At 39.6% G+C, this 25,061-nt stretch overlaps 1 protein-coding gene across 1 annotated transcript in view; it reads left to right on the forward strand.

Annotated features, from left to right (window-relative positions):
- Positions 1 to 25,061, forward strand: part of LOC132817331 (low-density lipoprotein receptor-related protein 1-like) — a 1,680,787-nt gene that overhangs the window by 395,129 nt on the left and 1,260,597 nt on the right. Inside the window, exons 5-6 of the mRNA XM_060827740.1 lie at positions 12,843 to 12,962; positions 18,961 to 19,089. Of these exons, the coding sequence (XP_060683723.1) occupies positions 12,843 to 12,962; positions 18,961 to 19,089 (249 nt within the window). The remainder of the gene's footprint in view (positions 1 to 12,842; positions 12,963 to 18,960; positions 19,090 to 25,061) is intronic.

Genomic DNA, 25,061 nt, shown 5'->3' on the forward strand with positions numbered 1-25,061 from the left:
GCAAGGCAGAATAGGAAGGATAAACTTTGGATGCAAATGCAGAATGTTTAAATGAAGACATGCTGCAAATATATTGTTGGAGATAACTTTTCCCAAGGTACTTCAAGTGAATGGCAAAAATAAAATACTGCAGATGCTGGAAATTTGAAATGAAGGCAGAAAATGTTGAAAACACTGAGCAGATCTGGATATTGTCTGATAACATAACCTGCTCTTTGGTCGGTTCCAAAACCTGCTGCTCCAAGTAACTGTTTCAAAAGCATTTTATGAACCACTTACCCAGGCTACAATTGCCACACTTTTTTAAGTTTATATAATTACTGGACCAAGAATTATTGCTAGCAGCTTGGATTTTTTTCCTTAAGGTGAATAACATGAGTCACGGAAAATACCTGTCTAGCACATGAGAAAATTCTTACAAGTATGCGATCAGGCATTACTGCCTCCAAACGAGGGAAACTACTCTAGAGGGCCGAGTTTACTGGATAACTTTTTGACATGCGTGGAGAACTTGTATGTGTCCCATTAAGTACTTAAGCCAGAATTAAGTTCCAATGGCCTGAGAAACAAAGCCCTCAAGTCACTTGATTTAGAGCTTACTTGACATAATCCCACTCCATTGTTTTCGTTCTTAATCAGAATATCACTTTCAAAACATCAGAGTCACCACCTGACACTCCATAGCTGACATATTCCAATATCTTTTTAAAACCAATGAGGCAATTAACTGACAGCATTAATAAGTAGAAAAATGTCTTTTGGCAGGTAAGGCAAATGCATGCGGGTGTATGTTAGAGATTAAACTATGCAGTTTACATACTGAGGAAACTTGTCATTCTGCAATCATTGGGATATTTCACAACAATGCAAATCCAAGGGAAGAACCAACACATAAATTGCATGATAGGAGAGGCAATTTGACACACCGACATTATGTGCATCAATATTTATTTAGCTAATGAACTCAATAACTCATGCGGTTGAGTTCAATTTAAATGACACCCTATGTGCTCAACTAGATAGTGCTGGCATGGGATTCCCACTAGATGTAGAACTCACAAATTTCTCTGAGTTCCAAAAGAAATATATCTTCAGTAGAATTACACCTAACCTTCTATCTTGGCATTTTTTGCAAGTGATGATATGATTTATGGTATGTTTGAATCTGCAGCTGTATAAAATAATTTTGTTGTGTTATAATGAGTTTCATTTTCCACTCACATTCACATTTGAAATGGAACTATCAAATGAGTTCCCATTCCATGAAGTCTAAGTTGATAAATTAGACTTGAGGTTCTCTACTAATGACAATTGTCATCCCACCTTCACTGAACGGTACATGTTGGAATTCTGAAAGCTCCACGAACAAGAACATTGACCTCGCCAGGCAAAATATAATTGGGATCTGAGTCATTTGTTCATTGTGCAAGCTTGATGCTGAAATAGGGCACATCAAAATAATCTGCAGTGCAATTCTATCCTGATCGTATAATTCCTCACTGTAAGTCATGCAAATTCATGAAAACCTAAGGTGATCGCTGTTGATCTGGAAAAGTGTCAGTTTACCACTGGAAGAGTAGAGTTTGTAAAATCTGCAGAACAGTGTCTAATATAAGAGTCTGAAATTGAACAGCATTTGCTGAATAATCTTCAATATCTGAGGAATTATACTGTTGACCACTTTAGGGTTGTCAGTCAAGCTTGCAACTGAGTGCAATTGTATGCATTGGACAATAAATAATTAATATACAAGATCCTAATCTTCCTAAAGAAGAAGAACATGAATTTGCACTACACTTGTTTCAACTAGACAAAATGGGTAGTAGCCATCTGCTACTTCATTTCTCAGGTCAAAACCCTCACCATTCGGAGTTGATCTGTCTGGTTTAAAATTAAACCAAGTCTGGCTGTTAACTGTCAATCAGTAAAAATCAGTGCATTCTCTATGGCAGACCTCTATCGATTACAGTTGAGAGTGTGTTGCACTCAAGCAGCATCTGAGGGCCAGGAAAGTTGACATTTCGGGCCAAATTCCTGATGAAGGGGTCCGGTCCAAAACGTCGATTTTCCTGCTCCTCGGATGCTGCCTGACCTGCTGTGCTTTCCCAGCAACACACTCCCAACTCTGATCTCCTGCATCTGCAGACCTCACTGTCTGCTCTACCAATTACAGTCTACTTGCCAACTAATCAACACTCTGTTCCCATGTAATATGATCTTCCATTTGAATGTGAATTGTCCAGATGAGTACAAGATGAAACTTTTGACTAAGTGGTCACTTTTCAGAAATATTCAAGTTCTTTCACAAATAATTGACTATTTGTCTCATTATTAGCATTCCAAAGGCATGCATTTGTATGGGTAAATATTGACCATAAAACACAGATTTCTGTTTTTACAAAAGCTGAGGGGAATATTTGTACATGGCAGGCATTTGACAAATCCTTACACGTCATTCATAGTAATTGTTGAAGATATGGTGACAATTTAATTTTCCACTTGCTATCTTTTAATCTACTAGACATTCTTTTTAATAAAGAGGACTTAGGGTGTTTGGCCATGAAACATTACCTAGTGTTTATGTGCCAATCTGCCAATTTGAATCTGGTGGCGAGGCAACAAGTAAACTTATTTGCAAGGTATTAACATTTCCATTTTGACTTCATTTTTCAAGCACATTTACTCTAAAAATCTATCCGTTTATAACACGTTTTATGGAGAAACAAATTGTTGCTGAGACTTTTATTGCTTATTTTAAATTGCAATGAGAAAATGCCAAACATGTATGTATCCTTGACTATGGGTAATAAAACCGTATCAACTGGCTATTTAAGCAATGATTGTTGCAGATTGATATTGTTAAATGTGGTATTACTGCCTGATAAGTGAAGTAATTAGAATGTCTACAGTTGATTTCTCACTGTCCTAATGGGATTTATTCATCGATCCCAGATCTAGCAATAACCAGATATTCATTACAAAAACAAACAAGCCCATCTAAGAAATTCTATCGATTTGTTGATTCATATATCTCCCGAATACTGTTCTGTACAATGCTGTTTGACTGAAGTGTTTAAAGCATGTGTGCCCACCGTTTCATTGTGGCACCTCAAAAAATAAATGAGTTTATGATGGTCTTGTTGTTTTGTGCTTAAAGTAGACTAAACATGAATGCAACAACTTGCTGACTCAAGTGGGGATTACTGCCAACTATGAAGATTTTTCCAAGCTATTGCTCCTGCCCATTTTTTTTTCTGGGATCATCTGATCCAAGCTGGCATAAATATGGGCAGTATGGCATGTCCCATTGAATCATAATATTTGGGGCCCTGGGTGGGGAGAGAAGTTTTCATATATTGTCACAGTCATCCACCAGAATCAGCTGTCACATCTTGCATAGAATTGTTGCCACAAATTCTTCTTGTTGATGATGGCCTTAACCACTGATACTGAGCTGAAAATGTGTTGCTGGAAAAGCACAGCAGGTCAGGCAGCATCCAAGGAGCAGGAGAATCGACGTTTCAGGCTTGAGCCCTTCTTCAGGAAGGCCTCATGCCCGAGACGTCGATTCTCCTGCTCCTTGGATGCTGCCTGACCTGCTGCGCTTTTCCAGCAACACATTTTCAGCTCTGATCTCCAGCATCTGCAGTCCTCACTTTCTCCTTAACCACTGATAGCCATGCATGAAGGACACGCACATAAAGTCAGAGTAAAAGAAAGTCGGATCTCAGTTAAACAGTCTGTCTTTTATACTATAAAGTTCATTACATTTCACCTAAGATGCATAATAATCTCCTGTGAGTTATCAGGCTCAACATAAGCTCAGTCCACATGGCTATTGCTAAAAGATTCTCAGCTGCAAATGTGTTGCTGGTCAAAGCACAGCAGGTTAGGCAGCATCTCAGGAATAGAGAATTCGACGTTTCGAGCATAAGCCCTTCATCAGGAAGGCTTATGCTCGAAACGTCGAATTCTCTATTCCTGAGATGCTGCCTAACCTGCTGTGCTTTGACCAGCAACACATTTGCAGCTGTGATCTCCAGCATCTGCAGACCTCATTTTTTACTAAAAGATTCTCACCCAGCATGGCTGACAAACTCAGAGCTAACATAGAGCAGAAGACTAACTTTACACTGGTTAGCTCCTCCCAAGAAGAGGCCTCTTTATACCTTGACCACCAGAGCACATCTAATGATGTTAATTAACCCTTTTCAGGTCCTTGCAGGGTGGTGGGGTGAGATCAGTGGGGATAGTTAGGAAGGGTCAGTGAGTTTTATCAGATTGGATCAGATGTGTATTTGAGTGTTTGGGTTGGGGTTGTCAGAATGATCATGGGGGAATTCATGCATTCAGAAGTTGATTTGAGGAGAATGGATTGTGAAGATTACAATTGTCAAACCAGGTTTTAAACAGTCCACATTCGTTGACTAATGTTAAGGTCAGTTGAACAGATTTGGCCCAAGTGTCCAGCATATGCTCCATGTCAGAAACATTCACGTTTGATGTCAGGCAACAAAAACAAATCATTAAACGTTCAAACTTTTTGGAAATTCCATTTGTATGTGCAATCTGTAACCCTGCTCAGCACAATGAACATAACCTGTGAGATTGCTCACCACAAAGTGGTGTTATCATCCTCTTTCAGGATTGGGATATACAGCAGAGGTATATAGCAGGGGGTATACAGCAGAGGTATATAGCAGGGGGTATACAGCAGAGACATACAGCAGTTACTTGATCTAAGTGCAGTAGAGGAAAGCTATTTGAGATTCTAATAAAAAAGAGAATACCTGTCAGAAAAAATAGCTGTACCTTATTGCTTGGATGTAATTACATACGAGTTCCATTGGTGTGATAGATGTTGGGCAGTATTTTCCATGGAGGGTAATGATTAACAGATCGCCACTTTGCTTCAACTTTTTTATGTTTGCAAAAAAAGAGCTTCACATTCCTGGCAGGAGATTTCAATCAGGGATTCTGCAGAAGTGCAAAGCTACCTTCACCTAATTGTGTGCCTGCCATGCGGGACATTAGGGGAAAAGAAAATCATGCCTCTTTTTCACAGCAGTAATTGTTATATTTTGTGATTTAAATGTTCAGCTGCACAGAGAATCACTTTGCTATTTCTTGAGGAAGAGTTGGAATGTAAGGTAAGTATGAAGTTACGATGCCAAGGATGTAGGATATGAAGTGTCAGATAGAGACGGTCAGTGTGCCAAGTAAATGGGTGCCAAATGTGTAGAATGTCAGTTTAACAGACTCTAAATAGACTACTAGTTTTCTAAGTAAGAAGGATAGAGCACAGCAGTTCAGGCAGCATCCGAGGAGCAATAAAATCGACGTTTCGGGCAAAAGCCTTCATCAGGAATAAGGGCAGAGAGTCTGAAGCATAGAGAGATAAACTAGAGGAGGGTGGGGGTAGGGAGAAAGTAGCATAGAGTACAATAGGTGAGTGGGGGAGGGGATGAAGGTGATAGGTCAGGGAGGAGGTGGAATAGATAGGTGGAAAAGAAGATAGGCAGGTAGGACAAGCCATGGGGACAATGCTGAGCTGGAAGTTTGGAACTAGGGTGAGGTAGGGGTAGGGGAAATGAGGAAACTGTTGAAGTCCACATTGATGCTCTGGGGTTAAAGTGTTCTGAGGCGAAAGATGAGGTGTTCTTCCTCCAGGAGTCTGGTGGTGAGGGAGCGGTGGTGAAGGAGGCCCAGGACCTCCATGTCCTCGGCAGAGTGGGAGGGGGAGTTGAAATGTTGGGCCACAGGGCGGTGTGGTTGATTGGTGCGGGTCACCTGGAGTTGATTAAGGACTCTGGCCCGAAACGTCGAATTTCCTGTTCCTTGGATGCTGCCTGACCTGCTGTGCTTTAACCAGCAACACATTTTCACCTGGAGATGATCCCTAAAGTGCTCTGTTAGGAGGCATCCAGTCTCCCCAATGTAGAGACCGCATCGGGAGTGTCGGATACAATAAATGACATTAGTGGATGTGCAGGTAAAACTTTGGGTGTGGAAGGCTCCTTTAGGCCCTTGGATGGAGGTGAGGGAGAAGGTATGGGTGAAGGTTTTGCAGTTCCTGTGGTGGCAGGAGAAGGTACCAGAATGGGATGGTGGGTTGTGGGGCCAAGTGGACCTGACCAGGTAGTCATGGAGGGAACAGTCTTTGCGGAAGGTGGAAAGGGGTGGGAGGGAAATATATCCCTGGTGGTGGGATCTTTTTGGAGGTGGCGGAAATGTCGGCGGATGAGATCCACAAGCCTGACCATCCTGGCCGACCCATTGTCTCAGCATGCTCCTGCCCCACTGAACTCATCTCTACCTACCTCCACACTGTCCCCCAGTCCAGAAACTCCCCACATACGTTCGAGACACCACCCACGCCCTCCACCTCCTCCAAGACTTCTGTTTCCCCAGCCCCCAATGCCACATATTCACCATGGATATCCAATCCCTCTACACCTCCATCCGCCATGACCAGGGCCTCCAAGCCCTCCATTTTTTCCTCTTCCGACGTCCCCAACAGTACCCTTCCACCAACACTCTCATTTGTGTGTTGGAGAGGGAAATTTGGACCGAACTGGTCCTCACCCTTAACAATTTCTCCTTCGAATCCTCCCATTTCCTCCAGACCAAAGGGGTAGCCATGGGCACAGGTATGGGCCCCAGCTATGCCTGTCTCTTTGTTGGCTACATAGAACAGTCGATCTTCCGTAATTACACTGGCACCACTCCCCACCTCTTCCTCCGCTACATTGATGACTGCATTGGCGCCACCTTGTGCTCCCGCGAGGAGGTTGAGCAATTCATCAACTTCACCAACACATTCCACCCTGACCTGGACCATCTCTGACACCTCCCTCCCCTTCCTGGACCTCTCCATCTCCATTAATGACAACTGACTTGACACTGACATTTTTTGCAAACCCAGCGACTCCCACAGCTGCCTGGATTACACCTCTTCCCACCCTACCTCTTGCAAAAATGCCATCCTGTATTCCCAATTCCTCTGCCTCCATCATATCTGCTCCCAGGAGGACCAGTTCCACCACAGAAAACACCAGATGGCCTCCTTCTTTAGAGACCACAATTTCCCTTCCCACGTGGTTAAAGATGCCCTCCAACGCATCTCGTCCACATCCCGCACCTCCACCCTCAGACCCCACCCCTCCAACCATAACAAGGACAAAACGCCCCTGGTGCTCACCTTCCACCCTACCAACCTTCGCATAAACCAAATCATCCACCGACATTTCCGCCACCTCCAAACGGACCCCACCACCAGGGATACATTTCCCTCTCCACCACTTTCCGCCTTCCGCAAAGACCGTTCCCTCCGTGACTACCTGGTCAGGTCCACGCCCCCCCACAACTCACTCTCCCATCCTGGTACCTTCCCCTGCCACCTCAGAAACTGTGAAACCTGTGCCCACAACTCCTCCCTCACCACCAACCAAGGCCCTAAAGGAGCCTTTCACATCCATCATTTATTGTATTGTATCCGTTGCTCCCGATGCAGTCTCCTCTATATTGGGGAGACTGGACGCCTCCTAGCAGAGCGCTTTAGGGAACATCTCCGGGACACCAGCACCAATCAACCACACTGCCCTGTGGCACAACATTTCAACTCCCCCTCCCACTCTGCTGAGGACATTCAGGTCCTGGGCCGCCTCCATTGCCGATCCCTCACCACCTGATGCCTGGAGGAAGCATGCCTCATCTTTCGCCTTGGAACACTTCAACCTCATGGCATTCATATAGATTTCACCAATTTCCTTATTTCCCCTTCCCCCACCTCACCCCAGCTCCAACCTTCCAGCTCAGCACCGCCCTCATGACCTGTCCTACCTGCTTATCTTCCTTTCCACCTATCCACTCCACCATCCTCTCTGACCTATCACCTCTATCCCCACCTCCATTCACCTATTGTACTCTATGCTACTTTTGCCCCATCCCTACCCCCCTCTCATTTATCTCTCCACCCTGCAGGCTCTCTGCCTCTATTCCTGATGAAGGGCTTTTGCTCAAAACATTAATTTTCCTGCCTGACCTGCTGTGCTTTTCCAGCACCACTCTAATCTAGACAGAGGTTATAAAGGGTCAGGGAAGGTGCCATTCGGGGGGCGTGTGGTACTTTTGGGGGCTTACTTTAATAGTTAACCAGGAGTTAGACTAGTTAGTTGAGTATCAATTTTTCCTGAGTAAGCATGAATATAATTGAAGTGGAACCTTCCTAGTTATCTGATTTAAATGAATATGTTTAGACGGTTCCAGTTGCATGGAAATTGAATCTTCAATTTCCTAACAATTCATTTGGAGGCTGCTTCATCAGGGATTCTGCAGTTCCTGAGGTGCAAATCTCATTTATATTACGTAAACAAAAATCTGGCATCAGAAATTCCAGGCATTTTGTGAAATCTCCTCTAATGAGATCCACATTAAAAATCTTAGAGATTCTAAACTGTTCTCCCAGCAAAGCCAAAGGATATCACTATAGTCTATGGAGCATCAGTCGGTCTTTAGCATTGACTCTTTTACAGAATTGTTTAAACATTCCAAAACATCAGGAATTCTCTCAGATTCTGATTTGCAGTCATACTTGCAGTCTCTGACAGTCAGAAACTGGATAATCTGGGATGATATCCTTAGTCATCTCATACATTGTTCCCTATGATCATCATGAATAGATGTACCTTTGGTGTACTGTACCCCAAAATTATGCTTTGATTACTGGATAGCTGGACAACTCCTTTATGTCATCTTAGAGGTATGCAGCATAATGTAGATCCACAAGGTGAATGAACTAATTTTTTTAATTTGGCCAATTTGTCATAGTAGGATTTACAATCAAGGTCAGCAAAGTAGTCATTGATCTTGGTGATACAAAGCAAAGAGAATGGAAATCAGGCTTGGCAAAAAAAAGTTTGGTAAAGTTGGACAAAGTATTTTTTCTGAAATGCAACAGAATTTGCTATTACAAACTTTGGAAACAAAGAATAGCAAAGTATGAAGCACAGTAACAGGTCCTTTGGCCTTCTAAGTCTGCAGCAACACATTTTACCCTTCTTTGCTATATTATGGGGAAAATCACAGAGTCAGAGTCAAGGTTCAATGACAGAGTTTATTGCACAAGGAAATTTCGAAGCTCCGGGGAGAGAATGACACCAACAGCACAGTGGTCAGCTGCGATTTTTCTCTTGACCTGGAGCACATGTCAATATACTTTTATACATCTTGTGATACAATAGGTCAGTGATGAGATTATTGTCTTTGTAACATGATTTCTTTATGGCAATCATTGCAGAATCATTGATAGTTTCAATACAGTCATTGTCAGTTCCAGCACAGCCTTTGTTAATTGCAGCATGGCTGTTGTCAGTTTCGATGCAGACATTGTCAGTTTCAATGTCTGCACGGAAGTCCATTGCCGCAGTAACGGGCGCTAATTGCTCTTCTTGAGAAGGATGATTTCTGCAGGCCTGGCTATTATCACTTTGTATTGAGTCTGTATCCAGCTGTTAGCATTTCTATCTCTCTCACCCACCTTAAACTAATCAACGAAGTTGTGAGTGCATTACGCTGGCATTCCGGTTGCCACAGGCAGTGACTGTGTTTGCTTTGCCATCTCTCTCCATATTGTGGTTTGGCGGCCATCTTTTGTGTCAAGTTGCCAACCAATGGCTCAACAGCCATTTTGTGTGTCCGTGTGTCTAGTGTCACCCTGCCTTGAGCCATCTCCCACTTCAACTAAACTTGTCTTCACTTACAGGATCCGTGTTTCTTTATTCCCTCCATGTTCGTGTATTAGTCTAGGTGCTTCTGGAATACTGCATTTGTGTCTGCTTCTACCACCTCCTCTGACAATGTTTTCCACACACTCACTACTTGTTTTGTGAAAAATGTGCCTTGCACATCTCTTTTAAACTTTCTCCTCATTCCTTAAACCAATGATTCCTCCACCCTGGGAAAACGCCTTACACTTTCCACTCTATAGGCCTGGAGAGTGAATACAATTGGACACTAAATAATATATGTAACTATGTCTGTGCACATATATGTATATGAATCTATATCTATATTGCATTTCCTGAAGGCATACTAAATTTATTTGAGCAAAGATTAAGAAATGTTCAACAATTTTTTGATCTTTTTAGCATATAATTATTTCAGTTATAGTTTCTGGGTTTGAATTCCTTGAATAGAATGTTAAAAATCACACAACACCAGGTGAAAGTCCAACAGGTTTAATTGGAAGCACACTAGCTTTCGGAGCAACGTTCCTTCATTAGGTGATAGCGGAGGGCTCAATCCTAACACACACAATTTATAGCAAAAATTTGCAGTGTGATGTAACTGAAATTAGACATTGAAAAATTGATTGTCTGTTAAGCCTTTCATCTGTTAGAATACAGTGATAGTTTCACTTCTTTCATGCATAAATCACAAAAGCTTTTTTTTAAAAAGTTGCATTCTCGGGTTAGCTGTTAACAATGTTAGCTAGACAATATGTTGAAGATTCTGGATTAGTGGTGCTGGAAGAGCACAGCAGTTCAGGCAGCATCCAAGGATCAGCGAAATTGACGTTTCGGGCTGAAGGTGTTATCTCCCTGTGTTAGAACATAGAAAAATACAGCGCAGTATAGGCCCTTTGGCCCTCGATGTTGCGTCGACCCAAGCCCACCTAACCTACACTAGCCCACTATCCTCCATATGCCTATCCACTGCCTGTTTAAATGCCCATAAAGAGGGAGAGTCCACCACTGCTACTGGCAGGGCATTCCATGAACTCGCGACTTGCTGAGTAAAGAATCTACCCCTAACATCTGTCCGATACCTACCTCCCCTTAATTTAAAGCTATGCCCCCTCATAATAGCTGACTCCATACATGGAAAAAAGTTCTCATTGTCAACCCTATCTAAACTCCTAATCATCTTGTACACCTCTATCAAGTCACCCCAAACCTTCTTTTCTCCAATGAAAACAGCCCAATTTCCTCAGCCTTTCCTCATATGATCTTCATACCATACCAGACAACATCCTGGTCAACCTCCTCTGCACACATTCCAGTACCTCCACATCCTTCCTATAGTATGGCGACCAAAACTGCACACAATACTCCAGATATGGCCGCACCAGAGTCTTATACAACTACAACATGAACTCAGGACTCCGGAACTCAATTCCTCTACCAATAAAAGCCAGTATGCCATATGTCGCCTTCACAGCACTATTTACCTGTGTGGCAACTTTCAGAGATCTGTGTACATGGACACCAAGATCCTCTGCTCATCCACACTATCAAGTGTCTGACCATTAGACCAGTACTCCATCTTCTTGCTACTCTTACCAAAGTGAATCACTTCACACTTAGCTACATTGAACTCCATTTGCCACCTTTCTGCCCAGCTCTGCAGCTTATCTATATCCCACTGTAACCTGCCACATCCTTCCTCACTGTCAACAACTTCACCGACTTTCGTATCATCCGCAAACTTGCTCACCCAACCTTCTAGCCCCTCCTCCAGGTCATTTATAAAAATGACAAACAGCAATGGTCCCAAAACAGATTCTTGCGGAACACCGCTCGTAACTGCACTCCAAGATGAACCTTTACCATCAACTACTACCCTCTGTCTTCTTCCAGCCAGCCAATTCCTAATCCAAACCTCTAACGCACCCTCAATGCCATACCTCTGTATTTTTTGCAGTAGCCTACCATGGGGAACCTTATCAAACGCCTTACTAAAATCCATATACACCACATCTACCGCTTTACCCTCATCCACCTCCTTAGTCACCTTCTCAAAGAATTCAATAAGGTTTGTGATGCATGACCTGGCCTTCACAAAACCATGCTGACTATCCTTGATCACATTATTCCTATCCAGATGTTCATAAATCCTATCCCTTACAATTCTCTCTAAGACTTTGCCCACAACAGAAGTGAGTCTCCCAGGGCCTCAACCGGGACCTTGGGTTCATGTCATATTACAGGTGATCACCATTGCACCACACACACACACACACACACACACACACACACACACACACACACACACACACACACACACACACACACACACACACAATGTTGTTGAACAGAGATGCCTCAAGGTTCAGATACACTGTTCAATGAAATTTATATCACAGATAGAGGTGTGCAAGATGATAAAAAGCATAGATAGATTGGATAACCAGTAACTTTTTCCCCAGCAGAAATGTCTATCACAAGGGGGCATAATTTTAAAGTGATTGGAGGAAGGTTTAGGGGAGATGTCAGAGGTAGGTTCTTTACACAGAGTGTTGAGAATGCATCTCCAGCAATGGTAGTGGAGTCAGATGCATTTGGGACATTTCATCAATTGTGGATAGGCAAGAGGATGATAGTAAAATATAGAGTCTATAGGTTAGTTTGATGTTAGGATAGGATAAAATGTTGGCACAACATCAAGAACCAAAGGGCCTCTACTGTTCGATGTTCTATGTTCTATATTATCACCCTTTTTGTGCTTTCTGTAACTACAATAGCCATTGACTGAATTAAAATAGGGATAATTACAATGATTTCTTGGAAGAAATGAATATGACTGTACTTGCATGTTGCTTTCAGCTTTTCATTATTAGCAATGACTGCTAATCTAGTCTGTCACTGATGGTTTAACAAACAGCACCAGGATACAAAACACTTGACAATTACACAGGCACAAAATGTTTAGGATATAAATGTTCAAATTGATGATTCTTTAGGAAATCACAAAACATTCATTGTAGAATTAAAGAATTTGTTTTGATATTATATTTTCCAGGAAATATCTTATGTATACAAATTTATTTTGCTCTTTTTCAGAATTTTCGCCTACTTGTAACCAGGCCAATTGTCAGTATCAATGTGCAGTCACAAGAACTGGTGCAACTTGTTACTGCAGTGATGGTTTTAAAGTAGCACAAGATGGGAAAAATTGTGAAGGTTTGCAATCTCAAAAATTTTGTTTCTTTTGTGGAAAATTTATTACATACCATAATAATGTTTAACAAATGTTGCAAGAAGTAATTGCTCAGTGAGTATTCATTACTGCAACAGAGGTGTTGAATCATTATATAGCATCCATTAATACTTTAGCCAAAAATAGATAAGTTGCAGGTTATATTGGCGAAAACATTTGTTTTCTATTTGCTTGCCCAAGTTATTTTGTTTGTGTTTGTCTAGAAGCAAAACCAAATTGAAAATTCAGTTGTCAACATGAAAAGCAAGCTTCTACATGCTGACGTGAAGTTTCACTGAGCAGCACGGATATCTCATCGCGATAAAAATATGGGCTTTTAAAGACTTAACGTCCCTTTGGGAAAGCTTTGTTCAATGCTGGTGTTGACACAGTCAAAATGTATATGCAAGTATATTTGCTAAAATTTCACCTCTGTTGTAGACCTCACACATAATGGATTGGACTTGCAAAATTATACGATTGTGTGTAAATTCAAATCACCAAATAACTGATTATGCCAGATGGAATTTTACTTGCAAAATTGCACACCTTGCTGATGGCCGACACTATTCCTTTTAATAAATTGTAGTAACCTGGTCCCACGCTGGTTTTCTTGATCAGAAATTCAACTAAAATTGTATTCTTTAGAACATAGAACAATACAGTGCAGTACAGGCCCTGTGGCCCTCGATGTTGTGCCGACCTGTGAACTATTCTCAGCTCGTCCCCCTACACTATCCCAAAATCATCCATGTGCTTCTCGAAGGATTGTTTAAATCTCCATAATGTAGGTGAGTTGACTACATTGGTAGGTAGGGCATTCCATGCTCTTATCATTCTCTAAGTAAAGAACTGACCTCTGATATCTGTCTTTATCACCCCTCAATTTATAGTTACGCCCCCTCATACAAGCTGACTTCATCATCCTAGGAAAAACACTTTTACTGTCTACCCTATCTGATCCTCTGATCATCTTGTATGTCTCTATCAAATCTTTTCTTGGCCTTCTTCTTTTCAATGAGAACAGACCCAAGTCTCTCAGCCTTTCCTCATAAGACCTTCCCTCCAGACTGGGTAACATCCTGGTAAATCTCCTCTGCACCCTTTTCCGATGCTTCAACATCCTTCCCGAAATTTATTGAAAATAAATAAGTCAGAAAGTGTACCAGACTGCTGAGAAAATATTATTAATGCTGTCCTGTTTATGGCTTCTTCATTTTTTTTAGTGATTTTGTTAGCTAAGCAATTACTCACTGTCCATGCTGCCCTTACATACATTTTTGGGTCCAGTTCCTGAAATCATCCTCCTTACAACAGATGATCGATTAGCTGCACGAAACAAGAAACTAAATTGAAAGGATAGGGACCCCCTTAGTAATTTGAATCGCATAAGAAGGAACAGGCAGAGTGTTGAGGTCCAAAATGTATCTAAATAGGTATAATGCTCTCAGTAAGTTCGCAAAACCCTTTTCTCCAGGTGGAACAATGTTTCAAGAGACTTGTATTTAATGCGTTTCTTTCACCACAGTGAGTGTAATTAAGCCCTGCCACTTGTTTAAATCCAAAGCTCCGACTCTTCCAAAGATTGATGTGCTTCCTTAGTCTGCAATGGAAACAATGGCATTTCTATTTTATGCTTCATGTTCCCTTTAGATTACCTTTGGGGAATATACAAACATAGGAAATGGGAGCAGAATTAGACAAATGGACGACATGAGCGTATTCCTTTATTAAATGTGATGAAGGCTGATCTATTTTTATTTCAAATTCTACATTCTAGTGTAGCCCAATAACCTTTTACTATTTTGCTTAACAAGATTCTTTCTAGTTCTGCTTTAAAAATTTAATAACCTCAACTCCACTATTTTCTGAAAAGTGATTTCCAAAACCTCTGAGAGGCAAACACTTACTCCATCCAGAAAAGATGATCCTGAATTCTGAAAGTGTCCACTTGTCGCAGACTGACCAATTACAGGAAGCATCCTTTTTGCATCCACTTTGTCAAAATTACTAGGATTTTATACACTTCAATCAAATCATTCCTCTCTCTTCTAAACTCCAATGAAAGCACAACCAATCTGCCCAATGTATCCTCATAAGACAACGTTCATTCCAGGATCAATCTAATGAACCTCCTCTGAACCACTTCCAATATGTTTACATACTTTTGTAAATAAGGAGCCAAAACTGTATGCAATATTTGAGATGTGATCTCACCAATGCCTTGTGTAAGTGAAGCATATTATCTGAATGCTTATGTACAATTCTTCTAATAATCAAGGACAGCATGCCTTTAAGCTTCTTGATTATGTGCTTTGTTTGTATACTAACTTTTTGTTTGTATACTAACTTCTTGTCACTCATTCGCCAGATTATCTAGATCGCTCTTCACTTCAAAATTCCACTGGCAATCTCCATTTAAATAATTTTCTATTTTATTCTTTGTGTGGAAAGTGAAGAATTTTACATTTTCCCATATTTTTTTCCCATGTGCCAGGTTTTTTCCCCTACTCATTTAACTTAGATGTTATCACGTGCAACTTCCTTATATCTTACTCTCTGCAAACTTTAGTACCACCTTTCACTCCCCCTACCCCAGCACCCCCATATCTAAGTCATTGATATAAATTGTTCAATACCGAGGCCCCAACACAGAGCCCTGAGGGACTTGACTCATTACATTACATCAGACAAAGAACTATTTATGCATAATTTGCTTTCTACAAGCCAGTCAATCTTCTATCCGGACGAATATGTTAAGCCCCACAAAATGAGGTTTTATTTTCAATATTGGCCTTTGATAATATTATTAAAACTTTCTCGACATTCACATACAGTACATCTTCAAATTTTCTTTATTTAAAGCACGTGCTACTCCTTAAAAGAGCTCAAAAAAATTGATTAAACATGACTTCCCTTTGGCAAAACCATGCTGACTCTTTTCGATTACCTTGGCAATTTCAAAGTGCCCAGCTATAATCTCTTTAATGATCAATTCTAAAACCTTCTCCATGACAGATATTAAACTTATTGGCAACGTATCCCCCATCCTGCTTGAATAGAAGAGTTATACTTGCTATTTTCCAGTCTGATGGATCATGTCCCAGATTGGGGGACGTAAATTGACACAACCAATCTACTACCTCATCAGCAAACTTTTTTAAGGTGAAATCCATCTGGAGCTGGAGATGTGACAGCCCACAGATCGATTGGCTTGTTTGGTATACTGTTTCCCTCATAACTTTAATTTCATTAAATTCCTCTCCCCATTTAGCCTTCCTCATTTACAACAGCTGCTGGATTTCTATTTTTGTATTGTCTATGTTGAAGACAGAAGCAAAATACCTGTTTATTTTATCTACTATTTCCTTATTATCTGTTATTAACCTCCCATTCTTACTCTCTTGGGAACCACCATTGACTAATTATTCTTATCCATCTTCATTGACTGTACAAACCTGTTCTATAGGTTCTTACATTTCTTGCTAGCTTCCTCTCATGCTCTAATCATACTCCTGATTATGCATCTTGCGATTCGGTCAGTCATTGCATTCTGATCAATCATCTGACTGGCCACACATCTTTATACAGATACATGCTTTCTCCTCAAGTTTAATGTTTTTTCTCAAGTCTTTAGTTAACCACAATGGCTCATTCCCCAATGAGAATTTTTCTTTAAAGTAGGAATGTACTTGTTTTCAGTATTCCAAGTTATTCCCTTAAATGCCCACCACTATGTCTCTAACAATCTATCCAATAGCTGAGTATACCACTTCATATCAGCTGACTCAACTTTTATACCCGCATTACCTTCAATTACAAATTCTAGACTCAGTCTTCTCCCTTTCAAACTGGATGTAAAGTTCAAACATTGATTGCTGCTATCTCTGGATGCTTTAACTCGGGCATTTTTAACTAATCCTGCCGTATTACACAGTACCAAGTTGAATATAATCAGTTCTCTGGTCAGTCCAAGATCATGCTGCTCTTAGAAACTATCTTGCATGGATTCTTCACCCAGATAACACTGTTCATCTTATTTTTGTTTCCTTTTTATATGTAGATTAAAGATACACATGGTTATTGCTGTCTCTGGATCACAGGCACTTAGTATTTCTACTTGTTTGCTTTGTCTCACATTACGATTCCTGTGAGCCTATAATCACAAGTACCAGTGATCTTTTTCCCCACCATTCGTCATTACCATGTAAACTGATTCCACATCCTTATCCCCTGAATGAAGATCACTTTCAGCCATTGCACAAATCCCATCCTTGATGAACAGTGCTATCCCCCCAACCTTGCTTCCTCGTCTTCTTGAACGTTGCATACCCCTCAATATTCAGGACTCAGTTCTTGTCATCCTGAAACCATGTCTCTGCAATGACTATCAGATCATATTTATTTACCTTAATATTCACTATTTGTCCAGTTGTTTTTTTTTAATTCACCCACAGTATGTGAGCACCCCTGTAGTGATGGGCATTTAAGGGAATAACTTGGAATACTGAAAATGAGTACATTCCTACTTTAAAAGAAAAATTCTCATTGTCCCATCCTAATTGTCCACAGAGCAGTTAAGAATCAACCATATTGCTGGAGTAATGCAGTCACATGTAGACCAGACCAGGAAAGAATTACTGATTTCCTTCCCTAAAGCACATCAGTGAATGAGATCAGGTTAGGCGGAAGTGGGTACTACAGATGCTGGAGATTAGAGTCAAGAATAGAGTGGTGCTGGAAAAGCAAGGCAGGTCAGCCAGCATCCGAGGAACAGGAAAATCGACATTTCAGGCAAAAGCCCTTCATCAGGACTGAGACAAACTCATCAGAAATCAGATGAGTTTGTCTGACAATTGACAATTTGGCCATCATTAATTCCAGATTATTTATTAAATTCAAATTGTACCATCTGTCATAGCAAGATTTGAAACCAGGTCCCCAGAACTTTAGCTGAGTTAATATTATGATTGATAAGTTAGTTAAAACTGAGTTAATTTGTTACGATTTTGATGCACATTAAAATACAAAGCCTTTATTTTGAGTTTTTGATATTTTTGTAACATTTAGTCTTGATTGGTAATATGTTTGTAGTTTTTTATTTAAATTTCTCTCTGCCACTTTCTGTCATTTATCAACCCTGATTTACCATGGTACAATTTTCCTCAATTTTTCTTAAAAGGTGTAATTATTTTCTGGTACAAAATATTCAGCTAACTTTTTCCTCCTTGATAGATGGTAGTTCAGCTTCCAGCTTATAAACTCCAGGCTGAATCTGCTCAAAATTGCTGACATTTTAATGGGGTTTCAATCAATTATTTAATTATATTATTCATTTACATATGCCAGATTTTATACAATTTATGGACTTGTGATTTACAAATTTGGTACACTATGTTGAAGTTAAATGTAAAAAAGATCTTAACGACTTACCAGAAACTTAGCATAGAGTAACTATTTTGTTTATAATATAGCATGATCCAATTCCAATCAGTTCCAATGAAAATGCTTCTCTCTGACTGCCTGTCCTAACGTCCTTGTCCATGACTCTGGAGAGACCTAGTAAAAATTATCCGTCTGCAATGTACTGTTGCATAAAACAAGTGGCGGATTCATATTTTCCAGGGTAACACTTAATACATTTCCAAGCAGCCAGAACATAGTAGCTGGAGTTTTGGGGAATTGTAGGTGGAAAACAATTATTGTACTATGGTAATTCCAATTAACAAACCTGTGTTCTTGGCTTTTAATCATTTGTTTGTCTGGGGCAGTGCTGAATTCAAAACTTCTGGACAGTAATACAGTTCTACTGCTTTCTAATCAGCATTTTGTTGTTTCTGTTGATTTTTTAAATCACTAAAGAATTCAAAAGCGATCTTCAATTTGAATGCAGGTCAATATTTTTTTGTTTTCTACATGATTAAATTACATGACATGAAGTACCAGTATGAATTTAAGCAACTACTTGCTTACCTCTTTCAGATTTTGATGAATGCAGTGTTTATGGAACTTGTAGTCAAACATGTACGAACTACATTGGATCTTATACATGTGGCTGTGTGGAAGGTTACTTGTTGCAGCCAGACAACAGAATTTGCAAGGCTAAAAACGGTAAGAGAATAGCATATTCTTAATTTCTGTTAAGTAATTGACATATTTTGAGAAAATGCAGTTCATTTGTGATCACAATTATTTAGTGGTAAAGCCACTAGTCAACAAAGCTCAAGTCAAAGAATGAAATGAAACACTACAGGCTTGCAATCCCCAGAAGTACAATTTTTTTTCTGGCAGCAAAGAATTGTATGTTTCACAGGCAAACAAAACTTGATCAATTTTAAAGACTCTTCTGATGAACTAATAAAATGATGAGGTGATTAATTAAAGTTTTCTTGCAGATTTGGCAAGATGCAAAAGGAAGGAACTTTGATGAAGTTAATGGAATATAAAACAAATGGAGAAAAGTATATTTGGATGCATAGAAGGGCATTTATTTGTGAAGGCTGATGATTCCTTGATGGCCTTTTTGGGGCTATTTTTATGTTCAGCACTAAAGAACCAAGGTTTCCTAAAGATGCAAGTTGTATTTCTACACATGGCAAGCAGGAATAAAGAAAATAAAAACAAAACAAAAAAAAAAATTCCAAGTAAGAACGGTGTGTTTTTGGACAGGAACTTGCAAATGAATAGGCTCTCGTGCATCTGCTGCCGTTATACTTGTAGATGGCAGCAGCTACAGATTTGGATAGAGTTGTCTGAGAAGCCTTTGTGAATGAATGGTGCTGAATAGATTCATTTTGATATTACCTGTGTTGAGGAGGTCATATACATTATAAATGACAGTTAAGGTTCTTACCAATGGTTAAAAATAAACTGAATAAAGTTCTTCTGAATTATGAGAGTTATAGATTGATCAGCAAGATGTTGATGAGAAGGCACAAATTTAAAATTAGTACAAGAAAAAAAAAGGGAAGTGAGAAGTGTTTTTTACACAGGTAGCAAGAGTGTGGAATTCTCTGTCATGAGCCATCACAACTACTTAAATTGTTTTTAAATACCTAAATGTTTTTTTTTGTTAATTGAAGAGGAAATGTTGAAACTAAGCAAAATGGAAGTTTGTGACTTTAAGACTCATGCAGAATTTATCAGATCAAGTCATAGAATTATCTGATGTTAAATTTTATGACAATATGCTCAAGAGTGTGATGTACAAAGTCAGAAGAATTTGATGTGAAATGAAAAGCCTCAAGTTTCTTTCAAAATGTTTATGTGTTTAAGATAAACATGCAATGTTTCATATGTTTATCTTACATTAGTTTAAGCTATAAATATTACGGAATTTTATGTGTAAATTGTTTGTGCAGTTGTAATTCCTGCAAAACTTTGTGCTAGTTTGAAAAATATTTTGCAGGAACTAGATTTCGTTGGCAATACTGGGTGTGACTCCATCAATACCCATTACAGGCTTCTGGTGCAAGCTAATTCATGTGCTTTGAGATTGTTGTAATTAACTGCAAATTAGGGCATAATATCTCTTAGGATTACTTTGAAAGATTTAAAAAGGGACTCTATTACATCCAAATCAAACTTGGAAAGACTTCTGCATTTTTTTTTTAAAGCCACGTCTAATAATTCAAAGTCAAATTACTTTTGTGGTATGTAGTCTTGTGTGTGAAATGTGCTTTTTTTAAAATCAAACAATTTATTATCTGCTGTATAATCAAAATTTAGATTAGCTTAGACTTACAGTGTGGAAACAGGCCCTTCGGCCCAACAAGTCCACACCGACCCGCCGAAGCGCAACCCACCCATACATTTACCCCTTACCTAACACTACGGGCAATTTAGCTTGGCCAATTCACCTGACCCGCACATCTTTGTGACTGTGGGAGGAAACTGGAGCACCCGGAGGAAACCCACGCAGACACTGGGAGAACGTTCAAACTCCACACAGTCAGTCGCCTGAGTCGGGAATTGAACCCGGGTCTACAGGCGCTGTGAGGCAGCAGTGCTAACCACTGTGCCACCGTGCCGCCCATATATTTCATAATATATTTACCAAATATATTATGAAATATTCTTTGCACACGCTTTTCTTAAAGACAAAACTACGTTGTGACATGATGATTAATTGTAAAATTGTACGTGAAGCAACTTTATTGTTGTACAAATTAATTTGAACAAGAACTTGGGGTGGACTTTGAGTACTTTTGAAAATGCAGGTACACAATCCTTTATCCAAAACTCTGAAATCTGAAGTTTTTTTTGTGAAGATTTTTTCTGTATAACAAGGTTGTTTGTCGAGGTAACGGGTGGCAACCCAATTCCACACCCACTTGACCTATGTCACTCAGACGTGACGTGGTGGCGTGGCCCAGCAATAGCAGGCGTCAATTGTGGCTCAGCACTTGTACTGGTCACACTTTTTGGTAAGCTTTACTGTTTGGTAAGCTTTTTTTATTTCAGTGTGAAAATGTCATTTACTCTAAAATCTGAAAAATTCCAAAGTCCGAAAAACAACGAGCCCCAAAGTTATTGGATAAAGAATTGTGTACCTGTAGTTGTAATTTTAGATACAAATCATGCTGAAATCGTCAATTGCACTCGATTCAAAAACCTTCCCAGAAATCATTAATGTTGATTACCTCAAAAAAACCTCTGTAATGTCACAAGTCCTTAAAATACATGATATTCACTGAGTTTGTTTTCTCAGTAGATGCCTTCACAGACAATTTGCTTTGGAACCTTCTCTTGCTCCCTTTCTTTAGTTCAATCAACTTCTTCATCCAAACTTTCGTGAGTTGTACAGAAATATTGAATCTGTCTGAATCTCTGCCTGAGAATTGCAGGCACCTATTTTAGCAACCTCCAAATTAGATTGCAAAGAAGGAAATCATTCTTTCACAAATGCAAATGTAGGCCCTTATTTTCACCATGTCAGAGAATTTCTCCAAGTTAGTAAAGCAACAAAGGTGGAAACAGAGTTTGGATATCTGATGTCTGGCCACCCCTACACACACTATGCACTGCCTTTATCTTACTTCACATGAACATGAAAGGGATATGGACTAGGTCTTGCACAGTTCAGGAAGGCAGCAGGCAATTTAAATCATCAGCTGACTCCACTCAAGTATGACTTTACCATCTTTTTCACATGAATCAGCAAGTTGTAACCATACTGGCAAATCCCAGCAAAGAAAGGAAGACATATCCAAGGCTGTTTGTATAATGGAATTGGATGAAAACTGAAAGAAAAGCTAATTCCTAATAAGTCCAATCTTCAATATCAGAACTATGATCAGAATTTGCACTTGGAAAGTCCAAACAGTTTTTTTTCAATTGTGGAAAAATTTCCCAGCTGCAGGAAAACCTTTTGAGATGGCATCTTAGGCACGAGAGAGGAAATGCACCAGCCAAGGAGATCTTCAGATTCATTGTCACTGACCATACTTTTATGCCAAAGGATGTTTATGAACCTTTGGGCCACCTCCGTGTTCTCTGTGTGTAATATTTCAATTTGTTCCAAAATAGAAAACAGTCTAGATTTTCACACAGTCCTCCATGCTGCTATTCAAGTTGTCTGACAATGTGAATGTGAATCATGCTGATAGAATATCCTTGTAAAACAATCTCTGTCAATTCCATTAATACTTTCTCACTTTTAATCGTTGCTTATATTTCTGCCACACTGCAGTGTTTCCACCATTGTCAACATGTATGCTGCTTCTGTTGCCAAAATAGCATAAAATATACTTGCAAGTGCATTTAAGACGGGTGGCATTATGTGAATAGTAAATTCTTAGCAGATGTCTTCATCAACCTTTTTTTTTCATTTGGACCGTTTTTATATATTACCTGGCTTCAAGCTAATTGTCATCTTAAAATCCATTTTCTGATTTGTGCAAAACTCTTCAAACAGTAATCTGCAATGCTGGCTGACTTAGTTTTCTTTAATTCATCTGTCCCTTTTAGAATAGCTTATACTTTAGGAACTATGGTGTTCAGCATCGAAACAGGTGGGCTCTACAAAGGAGCTTCTTATTTTTAGCCAAATGAAGGTGTGATGCCAGTTCTGCTGTCTTCTGTGCAAATGCACCTGTTCACATGGCTAGTTAACTCACTTTATCGCTACCCCATTGCCAATGGTACATTGCACTTAGACCATTTCTCCAGAAGGAGCTGATATTACTTCAGAGCAGGTGGGTGATGTTTCCTAAAATTCTTGCTAATCTATATTTAACTTCTAAGAAATACACATTGGTAACTTTCAAGTTATACCTTATCACATATTAAAACTCAATACAAGTACTATAATTACCAATCTATAAGTGTGAAGTATGGAAAACTTAATTTTAAAACTGCAAAAGAGATTATTCTCCACTTTCCTACTCATGGACTTGATATGCGTCACACTCTGAAATCTCAGAACGTTGTTTACAAAAATTTGGGAATTTCTGATCATTGCTATTTTGTATTTACCAGTATTTAACATTAATGTTTTAAAATTTTAGGTGATTTTATGTCAGATTCGGTAAGCATTCAAGCTAATTATTTAAAAGTCTTTAGAGTAAATAATTTTAAGTTTATCCAGATAATTTAAAACAGATCATTTTCAATGCAACAATCTCCTTTTCAGTCAGCTGTAACTTAATGTAGGACATTCTTGTTTGTTTGAGTCAAAACACTGAACAGTTTAGTACTAAATGCAAAGATTGGTCTGAAGCTTCATATTTTTTTTTCTCGCTGTTTGTTACCAATGTCAGGAGGTTGTGCTTCAGCCATGAGGCAACACAGGAATTTCTGTTTCCAGTGGCAATCAAAATTGCAGTAAAGGACCATGAGAAGGCTGAGTCATACTGAGCCTTGAAAGCAGCCATAGCAGTCATTTTTTTTATGCTGCAGGCTCAGTACTTGGACCCTCAAAAGACTTATGACAGATCCACTCATTTTATGTTCACTGCTTTTTTTTTTAAGACAAGTCACGAATGGTCTCTTTGCCAAAACAGGACAATTTATACAATTTGACAGCTCTTCTACATAAATGAGAGGGTCAATGCAATTTCCAGAATTAATGGATTCTTTAAGGTTGTCAGGTTTATTGATTGCTGCTTTATGGCATGGTTTGCCCCAAATGTGAACTCTCACGTTTCTATGAGCCATGGAGGCATCCATTCCCTAACTATGTGGATTATTCACAATGACAGGTATTGCTTCTGCATGTCAATTCATGATATGCTGTGAACTGTCAGGACGTGTTTACACTCACCATTCCAGCTTCTCAGTACTATTTTAAAAGCAGAGACTAGGACTAGGTTTGTTGCATTGATAACCAGAAGTGTCCTTTCATCGGAATATCAATACTCCAGAGGAATATGGTCAAAGAAGACACAAATAAAAGCTGAGCAAACTGTTGGAAGCTTGAAAGAAATTCTCCTGTGTCCTAGTTCGGTCTGGCAGTGCCATGGAGCAGAAGTACAGGACCACTTCATAAATTGCAATAGCATGTTTTGGATTTCATGATTATTCAACCATAGACTGACAGTAGATGTCTTAGAGAATGCCAGAAGCCTGAAGGTAATGCTGCTGATGATTTGTATCTAACCCACCGAAGAACAGAAAGCATGCGCTGTGATGATGTTTGTTCGACAGCTGAGAGACAGATTAATTTGGCAGATCTTCACAGATGAATAGCTCAGGACGATTTGGATGTCTCAGCTCATTAAATATCTGCTCCTCTCACCAACTGTCTACAGTCGCTGTGAAATCTATGCTCCTCAGAGCCAGCCATTGCATGTTAATTTTCAACTTCCATATCAACTGTTTCCATTCATGTGCAAAAGATCCAAGCACCACTTTTACATCAAACATTCCAGTGATGATTGCAACTATTTAAGAAAGTATCATTTGTTTCTGTCCTTGGGACTGTGCAAGTTTTTAGTGATCCCCGTTGTAACTTTTCTCCAGTGTGTCTTTTGGGGGCATTGGACCTGAGATGTTATGGTTGCTGTAAAAGTATTATGCATAAATTGAAATGCAGATGTTCTTTCTCACAGGATCCTCATGTCCAAGGGTGGTTAGTGAATAGT

This window comes from Hemiscyllium ocellatum, chromosome 7, assembly GCF_020745735.1.
Source record: "Hemiscyllium ocellatum isolate sHemOce1 chromosome 7, sHemOce1.pat.X.cur, whole genome shotgun sequence".
Taxonomy (NCBI): Eukaryota; Metazoa; Chordata; class Chondrichthyes; order Orectolobiformes; family Hemiscylliidae; genus Hemiscyllium; species Hemiscyllium ocellatum.